This window comes from Acanthaster planci, linkage group LG18, assembly GCF_054643075.1.
Source record: "Acanthaster planci isolate LZ-2023a linkage group LG18, COTS_SCS, whole genome shotgun sequence".
NCBI classification, from domain to species: Eukaryota; Metazoa; Echinodermata; class Asteroidea; order Valvatida; family Acanthasteridae; genus Acanthaster; species Acanthaster planci.
The window spans coordinates 10300332-10315918 of NC_141794.1; the positions used below are offsets into that span (position 1 = coordinate 10300332).

The 15587-nt window shown below is 42.2% G+C and overlaps 1 protein-coding gene across 1 annotated transcript; it reads left to right on the forward strand.

The window, feature by feature from the left end:
* Window positions 1-5885: 5885 nt before the first annotated feature.
* On the forward strand, window positions 5886-15010 carry LOC110978768 (annexin-B12-like). Its single transcript, XM_022234033.2, has 12 exons — window positions 5886-6172; window positions 6435-6510; window positions 8316-8410; window positions 9401-9514; window positions 9941-9997; window positions 10183-10216; window positions 10737-10816; window positions 11430-11498; window positions 12165-12266; window positions 12465-12540; window positions 12753-12865; window positions 13792-15010. Exons 1-12 carry the CDS (start codon window positions 6158-6160, stop codon window positions 13921-13923), a joined length of 963 nt encoding a protein of 320 aa, XP_022089725.2. The 5' UTR covers window positions 5886-6157; the 3' UTR covers window positions 13924-15010.
* Window positions 15011-15587: the final 577 nt, after the last annotated feature.

A 15587-nucleotide genomic window follows, 5' to 3' on the forward strand; every position in this document is an offset into this window, starting at 1 on the left:
GGGTCAGCGGGAAATCTGCCCGATTCCGATCTTGACTGCCCCATTGGCAGAATTAATAGAGTAATTTTTTTATACGATAGATTTCCCGGGGGACTCATTTCAGTTTCCCTTCCTCAGTGTAAACAGCCCAAGAATTTCGCCTCACCCTTTAGACAATGAACTGTTCCGTAATAACAATCCCAAATCTAATACCTCCCCGAGGAAAAATAAATTTGACCCCTCAAAAAACTGGGTCTGGGTTTGCTCTTAAGCCATCTACGAATGTTTTATTTATCTGGTAATAACATCACTATCAAATTGCATCCAGTCGGAGAAAGCTTTTTTGTTACGGTTATCTGATAATGCACGCTGCTACTTTGTTCTTTGCCGGAGCCATGCAATTATGCGCTTCCACTGCAAATGGGAGGCATTAACATTTTCGCCCGTCTGGTATTTTGGCATGATACGAGAACGGCTTATCCAGTTGTCATAAATTAGGTGGAAAAGAAAAATCCACTCTGAGGTATTCTTGGGAAAGTCATGCAGGAGTGCACGGTGCGACAAGAAAAGCCAAAAATATAAATAAGATATCATGAAACCTTACTGGGCGGATTGCACCCAGGGCCAAATAATATCATGGACCTGCTGCTAAGCTGAGAAATATTTGCATAGAAAAAAGGTCATGGATCAGACAAGACTAGACCTCTCGTGACTGGAACTCTGCTTATACCGAAGAATTGCCCCTAGCTGGATTCATCGCCCCCCATCTCCACAAAATGTGGTTCATCTTTACCGGAACACGAGTGGAGAACAGCATATGAATTTCACCACTGCACACGCTGTGGTATCCCGAAATGACCTTTCACCGATGGGTCCAAGAGTGTGATAACTTCTGTGTCCTTGTTACACCTGACTTGTGTAATTTGCACTAATGGAGTAATTTGAGTGAATCTGGGGGAGAGGGCTATTAACGTTTATTTGAGAGGGCAATCAGTGGGGTCAGTCACAGCTAAAACACTGACTGTAGGATTGATTTCTTGTCTAAGTTAATTTCTGGGCCGGGGATGTGGCACACGGGGGAAGGAAAAAGCCAGGGGGGGGGGAGTTTCCCTCGAAGTCACGCCACTGTTAGCTAAATATGGAAATATCATTTGAATTGACCTCAGACTTTTTCATTTGTCTGGCAAGTAATTTGCATTACTTTATAACCCTGGAAAACTGAAGAATGTATTCTTAAACCTACAAATCTTATGTACGATGTGACGGGGACACACAAAAACATTGGACCCCAAATTTATAGAGTAATTCTGGTAACTAAACATTCAGTATACCATGGCGCCCAAAATTGTTTCAAAGCGATGAAATAAGGTTTGTCACAGAAAACAAATGTATTTCTGAACCGTCGCACTTGACAGATTTAATTAAATTGACTATTTTCACATGAACAGCTCCATTTGAAAATGCGATTAGGGAGACGACCTCGACAACATTAAGGCCCGTCCAAAAAAATCATTCGTTTCTTAAAAATACAGCGTAGCTGTCAAGTATTAGTGCTGGAGTAATTGCTTCTAAAGACACAATCATGCGAAAATTAATCAAGAAAAATATCCGTCATCTCAGAATACTCCCCCATCTTTGCAACACAAATGAAGTGGCCTCCTTCAGCCTTTCTCATCGAAATCTGCACATGCAAACAAACGTTGATGCTGCTCATAATGCAGGCCCGTGATTCGAATATATGTCTGGTCAAACTTTCTGATATACTGCAGTGTCGAGTTATATTTAGCAGTCATCTATATACGACGGGTCTTGCTTTCCGCCACTGAATACAATCTGTGAAAATGCACATGGCCTGGTTGTTGAGGCAGATACAACATGTCGACAATCAGGTTGTTTTGAATCTGCATCAAGGCTCAATACATGAATCTACTGATAATTTCTAATTTTTTAAGGGTAACAAATTCCCTAGAATTCATCCCCTCGTGTATACACATTCCCAAGAACTTATTAATCCATTCTGCGTTCGCCTAATAATATGCAAAACCCAGCACCAGAACAGCTGTTTATTCGCCATATTTTTTTTCTTCGGATACAATTTCCAATTAATTTTAACACGTCCCCCGCAAATTACAAAATGTCACAGACTTTTCCATAAACAGCGGTAAAAATGAAACTGAACGGCGATGAACATGTCTAATTATAGGATGATTTGAACAGTTCCGTACGGAAGTGTGGAAGCGCCATAACCAACAGATGTTTTTGGAATAATTTGCCACGGCGTTTCGCCGTTGCGAGATGGCACTTTGGGAGAAAATTAAAAACGAAGAAAGCCAAGTAAACAAAATTCTTGTTTGGTGTTCCCGCCCCCTTCCTTTGTGGAGGCCAGTCATTTTTCCCCCCACAGCACAAATTTTAGGCAAAAGCAAAAATGTCAAGGTTTCCATGGGAAATGAAACACTTCTGAGTCGGAATTTCTAGCTTTAAGACTCTGTTAGTCACTGTCTATACCATCGACTGTGCGATATCCAAACGTGTTACACTCTGGACTGGCCTACTTGAGTCACACCGAACTAGACCATTTCCAAGGTCTGGATTAAGGTCGACGGGTTAAGCAAACCAGAGGTCATTTTCATAGAGCTGTTTCAGTACAAAATTTGCTTTATGCGTGAAAAAACCTTGCAATGACAAATCAGGCTACCAGCCAAAACTCCAAGTGTTGTCCATTGGTTAGGAATGGTATTTACCTGTCTTTTGGTTATCATGACAATCATATAGATTTTGAGCTGGTAACCTTTGTCTTTTAAGCAAGGTTTTTTGTGCTTAAGCAAATTTTGTGCTTAAGCAGCTCTATGAAATTGGCCCCAGCCCTGGCGACTATATACTGTATGCGCCTGACTTGGAATTGGATCGACTGTAATTTCAGGCATTCGAACCGCCCTGAAACGCCTTGGTTCCAGACACCGAAACGACCTCTAAGGAGATTTATACTTTTGGCGCCCAGCCAATAACGAAAAGTACTTGGACGGGGCACAAAGGACTTTAAAAAAGGACGGAGCGACCATCACTGAACCATGGCTTTCTTCAATCCCGAGTTTATACCGCTCTCGAAGGCAGTCACCGCAAATGGCCAGCGATGTTACTGGGCGATAGTTGGGCAAAAAGTGGAATGGGCGCAAAGGCTAAACCCAAGAAATTCAATTCTGGTCTTAAAACAGTCATCAGCTAGGGGTTAAGATATCGCAGAACAGCTTCACCAACTGTTCATTTTTTTCTTCGTGCAAATCCTTGCCTTTTGCTTCTGTGACAGTCAGGATTTGTTTACACTCTCCGTGTAGATGAGTCTCATAGATTGACCAGAGTAAGTTGTGGGTACCCACCTTTTTTCCATTTCGTCGGTATTGTATTCAGATGGAGTGGGGCCGCCACTTCCATAAAAGTCCCAGGGTCGTCTTGGTCAATCATAAGAGCCTCCACGTGACAGCACTGCAGATCAATCAGATTTGGAGACGGTCGGCACATGGAAAAGGCCCGAGGAAGGCGCCCTCAATCAGTAAGGGGCTGAAAGACAAGGGGCGTCATATGAGGGCGCTGTACTTTGGTCTGGAGACTGTGACAAGGTTGCAGGTCAGTAAACAAAGTCCCATTATCCACAGTGATAAATACCTGAACTTCAAAAAGTCAGGAAAAAGCTCATGGGTTTCTCAGCCGTTTGTGACACGAATTAAATTAAAGCTCATTTTATGATCTTTCACTTTCTTTTCATATTCCATTCATCAACCGATGACTTCTGAAGATTTTTTTCCCACAGAAGGTCACCCCTAAAAAGCAGTCGTGTGGCCCCCTCGCCAGTTTAAAGATTGATGCCTACACTCCTCCAAAAATAGTCCGTTTTTAGGCACCGATTTCTTTCAAATCGTACTCAGCTACAAGCTAGAATTCATGTCGGTCGCCTCAACCTGTCTTTTCTACAAATCGTGAAGCTCATGGGGCTACAAAATACTCTATTAAACATCGAATTTGAATGCATGAAAATAAAATTGTGATTGGCCGGCTCAAGTAATTTTGGGCCTATTTACTGGCCTGCACCCACAAAAACTATCGGCCTCGAGCGGAAGCACCCCCTCGTCGGTTGTTGGTAGCGATGCAACCGCAACACGTGCATTTCATAGTGGTTTGTGAACCAGTGAAGTTCAGCTCCGACCAACGGAGCCCCCGCTGCCAAGAAAAGGCTTCAGCTCGAGGGTCATAGGAAAAAGCTTTTCTTTTCTATGAACACAGAAAGAGGCTCATGAACTCTTGCCAACCAAAACCATTCTCACACAATTCTTTTTCATTCGAATACTTTTAAGATATCTTACGAGCCATTTCAAAATCGCTCAGAATCGTTGTTTGGAGAATTTTCATGATTTAACCAAATCTTGAAATAATTATAAAGGTCTCCTGAAATAAAAGCTACCGCTTCCATATAAATTAATTCTAGATATGTGGGCAATAGACGGGGTGCGTTTGCCGCCACCAAGCGTCTCAGGTTTCGAATTTCTACGTGCAGAAAGAATAATCGAACCGCTGGAGATGATAAACAAGTGATTTTTTTATTTGTACGCACACTGAGTAGTTTATCAGACGTTGTTTCTTAGATCTGCCTCGAGGAGACGCACCCCCTCATCGGTTGTAAAGAGCCATGTTGGCCTGGAATGGTCAATAATTTTGTTGGCAGTGATGCAACCGTATCGGGTACATTTCCCACGCCGTCCGTGATCCAGCGATTCCGATCAAAGGAGCCACCCTTGCTAAGACGACAGCGCCCTCTCTTGGTCCAGCTGAAGGCCCATGTTCAGCTCTTCACCAACGGCATGATCTTTGACACAGTAACATCTACATGTCAACCATTGGGCATTGTGTTTCAAATGAGACATGAAAGACATTTTATTCTTGTCGCAACTAATACAATCGTTGTTGTTTGAAGTTTTCCAAACCACGGCTTCCGCTCTTTTTAGGGCTGAGAGTTCTTCAAAAATTCTCTCTGACGGCACTCTGTCAGTGGTATAAGGCTACTTTGTATAACGTGACTTTTTATTTGAAGTCGGATCTTCAGTCTATCACAGTAACAACGAGCCTTGGTAACTTGGCGTCGATGTAGTGTAAAGGTTTGCGAACTGGCCGCAGGAGTAGGCCTACATGTAACGAGGACAGGTACCGTAGCGTATACAGGCCAAATGCTTTTTTCAAACTGGTATTTTGAAAAGGCGAGTCACTATCTCGCAAATGTATGCCTGTAAGCGATGTGCAACAATAGGCCTTAATTTAATTCTCAACCTGGGTTATGTCCACTTGTGTTGGCGTTCGACCCCCTGCAATAATTGGTACTTCTTCACAGCCAACTTGAACCAATGAAATAGACGCTGCGGCGAGATACGCCTCCGCAGACAGGCGATTTTTCTTGTTTGGTAAACACTTTTAGAGTGGTAATGTTGCCACCGTTGGGTTCCTTATTGTGTGACCTAGCCGTCGGACATCAACATATTGTTGCGCGTGCACTGACAGGCGGATATGGACATTACCTCGCCGAGCATATGATGTTATGCCGCCCGATCTATTGTACATATAGCCCTTATGCCCTGGGTTTACCCAATTCAGTCTTGCCAAGTTGAGATTCCCGAGGTCACAACATATCTGCCAAGAAATTGCGCCCTCAAATATATTCTTAGCAAGCAACTAGTTCAACAGATCCAATCCAGGACCTCATAACAGACACATCTACCGACTTTTCAATATCGACACAACCTGAAGTGCAGGTGCAAATACGTTCAACTGCACGAAGCCACACCCACTGTCAAATGGAATAGTCTAGTAGGAAATTGAATCAAATTGAATTTCTGCCAAGGCATCTGGCCAAAGAATGGCGTCATCGGTTAAAATATATGTACACTATGCAGACAGTTGACGCACGGTGTCCACGCCTACCAACAGATTGCAGCAGGTCTTTTGTAAGGATCCACCCGCACAATTATATTAGTCAGAAGGTAGGCTTCTCGGTCAAACGAGCGTAAGTTCATTGCAAAGTGAAAATCGTTTACTCAACTGGCTTTTTTTCTGCTGCAAGTCAGGCGATTCGACCAGGGCCTAACCCCAAACCCAGTGTCCCGTCTATCTAGGGCAGGTCAAAGACTTCGGCACCATGGCAACTTACCAGGTTAGTTTGTTTCATTTTCTTGATTTCTTCTTCCGACAAAGACCTGGATAAAAAGTAAATGAGAAAAGTTTTTTCTCTGCACGGCAAGCAACAAGAAAATGTGCGAGGACGATCGAGCGAGGTTGGAAGACGCGTTTGGATAAAGTCGTGTAGTTTGAATCCCAGGAATGCCAGGAAAGAAAACATTATAGTTATACAATCTATTACTCTTCAACTTCTTTTCTAAATATTTTGTGTTTACTGCATGCTGTATTTCTATCAGGGAACAATAACCGAAGCCCCACAGTTTGACCGGGAACAAGATGCGATCGTACTGCGCAAGGCCATGTCAGGAATAGGTGAGGAATCGATCCAAGTCGTATTCTACGGTGCCCGAGTGAGCTCCGTGCATGACTCTTGCACTGTAATGCTTCATTAACTAATTGCGGTTTTGTGTCAAGCATGGCCACGTTGAAATCTATATGATTGCCATAATGGGGAAAATGCTGACGCAAAGGGATTTAAATTTACTCTGTTTACTCTTCGTTGCGATCTTCAAGTTAAAGAGCACCTCTAAGGAAAACATGTTTTCTCTGATTTTATCTGTTCAAATAAATATGGAAGCATCCAAATCGAACACAGTGTCATTTGTCTTCAGCGCTCAACTATAACATGCTAAAACGGTTTTCTTTCTGTTCATGTCAAGATGCGAATTGTGAATGTAGGTTGCGCCATTCGGAGAAAACAGAAAATTATTGGAACCCTCGCTCTGTGTTCGTAGTGGATAAACCCTTGTACATGCCAAACAATGCATCTAGCCATTGTTTGTAGCCATTGTTTGTAGCCATTGTTTGGCACGCACAAAGGCTTTCTCTGAATGATGCAATCTGCATTCAGGATTTGCATCTTGGCATGAACAGGAAGTGTTATAGTTGATCTCTGAAGACAAAATGACACTGCGTTCGATTTGGATGCTTCCATATTGGAACAGATAAAATCAGAGAAAACATGTTTTCCTTAGACGTGCTCTTTAATGGTTGTTAAATACAATATGCAAAGAGCCTTTTACCCTTGTAACACGCTTTCTGTTGCGTACCATGCCATCTTAAAAATTTCAACCATGACTGGATTTATTTTACGAACAGAGAGCCGTCCGTAGAAAACGACACTTCAAAGTTTATAGACAAAAGAATATCCTCTAAGCTGCTTAAGTGCAGGCCAATTGACAGGACTGTGCTTACATTCAGAAGTTATGCTGGTCGATATTAAATCAAGACATCAAACCAGAGATGCGTGGCAGGTTGCAAGGCATAATTATTTGGTCACGCCGTGGCTCGATGTGGTCCTTGACAACACGTTCCAGACACATCGAAGGTCAGTTGGCTAACAGTGCCACGCGACCTAACTTGGAAAAATTCCACAAATCTCCAACTTTTTAACACTTTCGTTTTCCCTGATCGAGCGCGGATGCAAAATAATTTTTCTTTAACATTAAAATTTCTACCGAATTTAGTGCCATGCGTGAAACTCCATATCACCTTTTTAAGATCATGCCAGGCGTCTTGCATATTGATGATATGAGGCGAAGGCCCGATTTTTGGTGTCATGTCTCATTTCAAAACGCGGGAACTACCTAATTCAACACATACGTTCAGGCTCTCACTAGGTCAGTAAACCAGACTGCATGTCGTTTGGGGAGTCCTCAACAACTTGAAGAAAAATGTAGACACAACACAACCCGTGTGTAAACTTTTAACTTTTTTACCGATTAGTGTTTGAAGCTGACTCATGTGTAATCACAGACTTGAGTATTAAGTTAATTTTAAAAGAGAGGTAGTCGTTATTTTGTCAATTTGTTCTAGGAGGCCGATTACTTTGAGCGATTGTCTACGGTCCCCTCAAAGCAGATTCCAAACTGAAAATTAACCCTAACCCGCCAGGGTGTATGTAAAATCACAATCAAAAACGGGGGATTTTTAAGGTTTAAGGGGGCATAGTAGAAATATAGGTTAAACAAACACTGAAGCACGGGGATTATCCGTCAAGATCTGATATTGACCAAGCATATATTTCAAGGTAGTCTGTTTTCTCATATGTTTATTTTGGGCTTGTTTATAGACTAAGACTGTCTCGTTGGAATTCCGGTTATTACGCATTTCTGCAGGTACGGACGACAAAGCCATCATTGATGTGTTGACGTCCCGTTCTAATGCACAGCGCCAACATATAAAGGCGTACTACAAGACGGCCTTCGGTCGGGTGGGTTCGCACGATTGCGGACAGTTAAAATTTCCATAGTCATTAACGACAAAATATCCTCACTTAAGACAGGCAGAAATAGTGAGAAGGCCTGCATGATACATGCGCACTCCAAGCATTGACCTGTAATACTGACGATTCACAGCAGTGCGCCTCCAAGAGTTTGCCATGCGTTGGTCAATCACGATGCGCGAAATCCGTCCACCCAATGCGCGTTTGGAAAGGGCCGACAGATTCCCCACATTGTGATTGGTCAACACGTTGCAAACTCTTGGAGGCACACTTTTGTGAATCGCCCGTATTTAACTTTATGTTGGATTTGTTTGCGGGTAATCCGATGACTTAAACTGTGGATGATTTTAATATTTGAAAAATATTCCGAGAAATATCTCAGAGGTACGGAAGCGTATAAGTACCACGTGCACAATTGTTTCTAGTTATTATCTTGCTGCAGCAAATTGCTATCTCGCAGTGGCTATCTCGCCACTGCGAGATAAGTGAACTGAAAATATTTTTGTGGAAATGGTTCTTGTAAGCTTCCGTAGAGAAGCCTATCGCTGATAATTCCTTGACTCTTAAACAGATCATTCTGGGGATCCAATTTCTTCCAAATTTCTATGAATAAGATCTCAAAGTCTTCAACATGGACTTATAATGTTCACATTCTTCGTGTCCATTAGTTTCAAAACTCACCACTATGATACATTTCTTAGTCCAGGCATTTTTCCATCAGTACGAATAGTAACAAATGGTTTGAATGTCAAAATTAGCGTCAAATCTGTTCAGTGAACAGATCCGCATATTTATTGAACAGGTGCTTCATTGTAATTCAAAGTGTGGCCGGGTCTTAATAGCTTGGCTATGACTGGAAATGACAGGTTTGGGGCCCGCTGATTGATTCCTTTAAATAAATTTATGTTGATCATTCATTGAAAGGTCTGTGATCAGATTGGCCTTTGACTTCTTTGCTGCGCTTGCCTCTTTAAACAGGACCTCGTGGAACAGTTCCTAAGCAAGCTGAGCGGCAACTACCGAAAAACTGTTCGTGCGTTGATGGACCCGCCAGTTGAATACTACGCACGCTGCCTGTACCAAGCCACCGAGGCAAGTATAAAATGGACAGCTAGCCTACTTGAGTTTTATATATGAGCCTCCCATTCCTTTAGAGGAGTCAGCATACTAATCGACCAGCGATATGGCTTGTACGGACTCTTTTTTCAGGAACCTGACAGAAAACAACTTTCTTTCGCATTAAATACTTTAAACAAATAATTATCACAAATTTTACATTATCCTAAACTGGCATGAATTCGTAATAAACTCTCATTTTGCGGCTATTATATAATACTCTCAGTTTCCCAAAATGAAAAGTTAACGTCACTTTCAATTCAATATGGCTGACACAACCACGCAGCTCTAATTTGCAAATGTGACAGGCGTAAATGGAACGCCAAATGTGCAAGTGTATAGTTTATAGATGTTTACATTATACGTCTAAAGAGTGGTTAATAATATTTCTCACAACAACAGGGACTTGGGACGGACGAAAAGGCGCTGGTTGAGATTCTTTGCACGAAGAACAATCAGGTAAATATTTCGTTATACAAAGGTACTGTGTTTAACCCACGTCACGCCATGCCTCAATGTTGGAAAGCATCACTTGAAGACAGTCTGTATCGCTTTGAGGAAGGAGCATTTCGTTTTTTCCTTTTATTAATCAAAAATCAAAAACCGAATTAAGAGTGTTATTTTGGCATTGTTTTCAAACGCAGGAAATAAAAGAGATTAAAGTGGAGTACAAAAAAGGTAAGTTGTTTCTAAGGGTAAAGGTTTAGGCCTATAGGCCTAATATCGGGGAAATTACCTCATTTGATGTAACAATTTGGCACGATACATTTGCATGTAGAGAGCCCGTTAAATAAAAAACTGGAAAAGAGCAACTACGTCTTAGGCTGCATCCGAATCTCTTGTCTAGAGCTAGGTCCAGGTCTTCGCTCCATTGGAAATGCGTGGAGACGCATAGACAATAGACCTAGCCGCAGCTCTGGAAGCCCGTTTTGAACACGGCCTTAAAGAGTTGGAACAACATTTGCATCACACACCTGAAGGTTAAAGTAAACTACCTTCTCTGTTGATTCCTTTGCTTGTCTTGTCTTGTCTTGAGTAACCTTTTAATGCCTTTTGATTGGCGACTCGCACAAAATTAGTCAAAGGCTTCTATGTTGGAAATGCTTCTGTTCTATGTCTAAAATAATACGTTTTTGTGTGTTGCAGTGTCATTTTAGAATACACGGTGTAATTTGCATTAGGGTTCTCGTTTTCCCAGCATACAAGCGCGATCTGGAGGACGACATTGCTGGGGACACTAGCGGTCACTTCAGGCGGCTCATGCTGTCCATGTGCTCGGTAAAACCATGAAACGGTACCCGGCAAAAGTCCAAAACGCTTGGTCAAGGTCACCAAGAATGTTCTTAACTGTACTTATGTAGTTGATCCTTGCACGCGTTCGTTGTACGTTGGATCGATGGAGCTATGCAGACCACTAACTTCTGTGGAATGCGTTTGTTCCCCTTGGAAATCCTATTGGTAATTTTGCCACGCATGGAGGGGGGGTGTGTGGGATCCACGCCCTTCAAGTCTCGGATTTTCAAAGACAGATTTCAGTTAAACTTAGCATGATCTTAGAACTTCCATGTTATGTACATTTACAAGGTTTCATCCTGATCCGATGCAGCGTTTTAAAGATTATGGCCGTCAGTATTTCTACACTGGTGACAATGATGGACATGTTTTCTATTGTATGATCATGATTCATGTAAAATTTAAAATTTGAAATAACTCTAGAACAAACCCTTAAGTGTTCGACACCAAAAATCTTCCAGCAACCATTGAGAGTTGGGCCTCTCTGAGTTCGATCTATCATTGTCTAAACCTTCGTGTTTTCTTTGGCTACCAGTCAACTTAAAACAAAGAAAAAATCGTTGGTATCACCCCAATTAAATAATGTGTTTCGATTTAGGCTGGCAGAGACGAAAGCGCTTCCGTGGACGAGGAAAAAGCCAAGGCGGACGCCCAAGCAATTTTTGACGTAAGTTCAATTCAAAGGGGTGCCGGTTTTCCGAAAAGTGCAAATTGTCCTTGCAGAATAGTAAACGAGCTTATACCGAATCTCTTATAATAGTTTACTGGCAACAAGATGCTGGCAGTGTTTGACATTGAGTGTGTTTTGTTCTCAGATGCGTGAAAGATCGAGAGGTTAAAATGTAGTTGAGGGTTTGTATTTTGTGGCTGGGCAGGGATTGCAATGAAACTCTACTTGATCCATTTGACTATGAAGGCTCCATGTTTACTCAAAGAACAACTGAAATGATGTGGCATGTTGTAATGGGAAAGATTCAAGTGTGTTGTCTTGCAGTATCTGCCTTGAGCAGAAGCACCCCCTCATGAGTTGAAAAAGAGCCACTGCGGTCGTGAGTGTTAATGTATTTTATAGCGATGCAACCGTAACGCCTATTTCATAGTCGTTTGTGCACCAGAAAAGTGTCGTTCCTACCAAAAGCCCCCCAGGCGCAAGGAAATTGCGCCCTCTCTTGGTCGCGCTTGGGCCCATAAGTAGCAATGGCTTTAACGGCGATACTCCACGAAGCAATCAAGGAGATACATGTAGTTATCTTTAACAAGTCAGGTAGCTTATACTTAAAGTTTTTATTCACGCATTTTACAGTGCCATCCTTTTTCATCTTTTCTGTCAAAGGCCGGCGAGGCGCGCTGGGGTACTGATGAGTCTGTCTTTAACCGCATTCTTGCAACGCGGAGCTACAGCCAACTGCGCGCCACCTTTGATGAATATGATAAGGTAAGTCGATTAGAACACTTGCTCGGAAAAGGGCGTTTTTTCAAACAAGAAATGTAGCTTGGCTTTATCTTCTTACGAAGTAAGATCGATGCGAGAAAATAGTTGCATATTACTTAACAACTTGGGGCCTTGACGTCTTCCTTGAAAGAGCACGGTTTCTATACGACCTAAGCCTTCCTGTTCGACTTTTCTACACAGATTTCCAAGAGAGGGATTGAGGGCGCCATTATTAGCGAAACATCTGGAGATCTACTGGACGGCTACTTGTCGCTTGGTAATAACATAACAAAGCATTTTTATTTCTCAGTTGACATCTCTCCTTCACGGTATTCTGGAGGTCGCAGGTTCAAAGCCCTCTCCGGTATAATGTTCCCCCTTCTCAATATCACGGAATGTGCATTCCATCCGTTGTTATCGATATATTTACAAACTGAAAATTCAAATTCCTCGCGTCAAAAATCTCATTCTTTTCCCACCTTGTTTCAGTGAAAAGCGTCCGAGATACCCAGGCCTTCTTTGCTGAGAGACTGTACAAGTCTATGAAAGGACTTGGCACGGATGATGAGATGTTGATACGGTGCATTGTTTCCCGTGCAGAGGTAACTTTGGTGTGTTCTAAGAATCGACGGGAAAATGGCACATGGTTCACTTTACCTGGTATTATCACTTTCACTCTTTACTTCTGAGTGACACGCACAGATTTACGAAAGCTGTAACAATGTTCATGAAATTAAGGCATTCCCGGTTTTGACCTGTCACAGTCGACCTGAATCAAAATGTTTTGACCCGCACTTCTGGATCACGTAGTGTGCCATTGCTGCCGCGCGATGGGTGAGATGCACCTCAGGAAACGCAACTAATTGACCTGATTGAATTAAAAACACGGTTAACTTTTGCTTATGAATAAGGTCTGTCTGAGAACCTATGAGAGCGTTGATGAATATCGGTTGGTGTTATGAACGTGGTGCATTTATGTATAATTTATGGCGCTGTATATCCGGTTTTGGTAACAGGTATTTTTGTAAATTAGTTGTAGCAATTGTGTATCATATAGGGCCTATCCTGGTGTGTTCCTTGCTATATATTACGGTGAGTGCAAGACAGGTATTCAATATAATTATATGACACTCTGGAAACCCTATGTTGACTGGCCGAAATGCACATTAATTGTACTGTATTGTGACTTGCAGATTACTCAACTATCACAATAGCAATTTGACACATGTAATAGTTTATGCCACCGGCAGATTTTGACTGGGATTATACGCACCCTAGAAAGCTCTCATTTGAATCAGGCGTCCATAATCGACAACCTGGACTACGGATCTTGAAAGAAACATTGGAAAACACCAATACCAACAGGACGGTTACGTCGTTTGAATTGACCGCGAGGTGTATGCTAATTAATGAAAAATAACTGGCAGCAGTGCGCATGTGTAGACAATTGAAACAGTGCCATGATAACTGAAAGAATTATTATCCAATATACTGACACCAATCGTAAATTTAAATAATTTCCTTTCAGATCGATCTTGCCAAGATTAAAGAGATTTTTCTAGCCAGTTACGGGCAGTCTCTTTCGGATTTCATCAGAGACGACACGAGCGGAGCCTATAGGGAGCTGCTTCTTCGGATAGTCAACGGCAACACGGCATAAAAAGGTGCAACATGTTTGCTCGAGGAAGCGGTTAGCCCTGCACTCCACGAAATCTACGCGTTAATTGTTAGCTGTAATATGCGTACCGGTAGCTAATGACCTTTATTGTCTAGAGTGTTCATTGATAGAGAATAATTATTTTATCATTAATACGGGAATCATAGGCCTACACCTTCCATTGTGAAGCCTGACTTGAACTGTAAACAGTAGCGTATCCGGATCGGGGCGCAGGGGGAAATTTGCCCCCCCCCCGGTTTTATGTGTTTTTTTTCATAAAGAATATTCATTGGTGTTAAGAAAGTTTATTTATTGCTGCATTTTGTCGTTTACATTAAAACACAGACATCAAATCATTAGTCAGAGCTCATGCAGAGTACATTATGGAGAAAAGCTGAACCACTTTATGAATTGAACTGCCGAACATCACTGCCTAATTTCTTATTGGATATTAATTTTTGTTAATCTCAAATAAATACAAATCGACTGCAGATGTTATAAACTGACCCCCCAAAAAGGAGTATGCTGGTTTGGGGGTTGAACCCTGAGAAGTAGCCCTTTCTGTATCCGAATAATCATGGTCAATTCCTCTTCAACTGTGTATTTATTGAACTCTTAAAAAGGTAGGATTTTAGGTCGATCCCCCAAACTAAACAGCCCCACGCGGATTTTTAAAACTTTGCTTGAATGTAAAAACGTTTGTTATGTTTCAGCATGCATTACTTTTATCCTTGATATGAGATCATTTTGTACACTTCGAGCCCGTATATTTATTTGCATGTACACGTACATCGTACAAATTAAGATAAATTCTTTAAACACTTACCTCTACATTAATGAACATTGTCGTCACCACAGTTGGTTTCTTCTTGTTCGCACGTTTCCTGTTACGTTCTGTCACATGCCGATTGTGCTCTTTTTGCACGTGTAGTTAGGACCTGCACGAGGCCTGGCATGCGTTGTTTTATGTGGGTCGCCTACATCTCTCGGTATTTACACGAATGACTATGCCCTGAATATTTACAAGAATACCATGTACATATCAACGTGACTGTGGGCCATGAGGTGAATAAAGTTAAGCGATAGCAAAGGCTTGGTTTGAGACCTTTTTCCTGTGATGTCACGATCGTGCTGGACCTGTGATGTGTTGCGATGGTAATGCGTGCATAGTGTTGTGATGGTAATCTACCTATTCTACTTAGTCAAGCACGCAGGGTGTGCAGTTGTCCGTAGGAATGCGATCACCGTGGCCAAGGCAGTCCACACGTGGTGGTGGTGTTCACATTTAGCGCCATCAAGTCACGTGGGTGAAAAAGATCCAGCGTTACAACGGCAGGCGTGCCAACCATCGCCTTTGTATTCGGCAAGGTAAAATGGCTTCAAGTCGGTACAAAGACATTACGAGTCCAGCGTTTTTAAAAAGGCGTCTGAGCTGTAGATACCCTACACGATATAAGGCGAAGGGGTGCCCTCACACGTCCAATTCCTATACACACTCTATAGACTATTGTTACCTAACACCCCCCCCCGATGTCTGTAAAGAATTCCTGAGATTCCGATCAAACTGGGGGCGGTGTTCTCTCCGCCCAACATCTTGCTTCATATGGAGCTTTAAAACCCATTTGGAGCAAGATATGGGACGGAGAGAACCCCCCCGCGCCTTTATC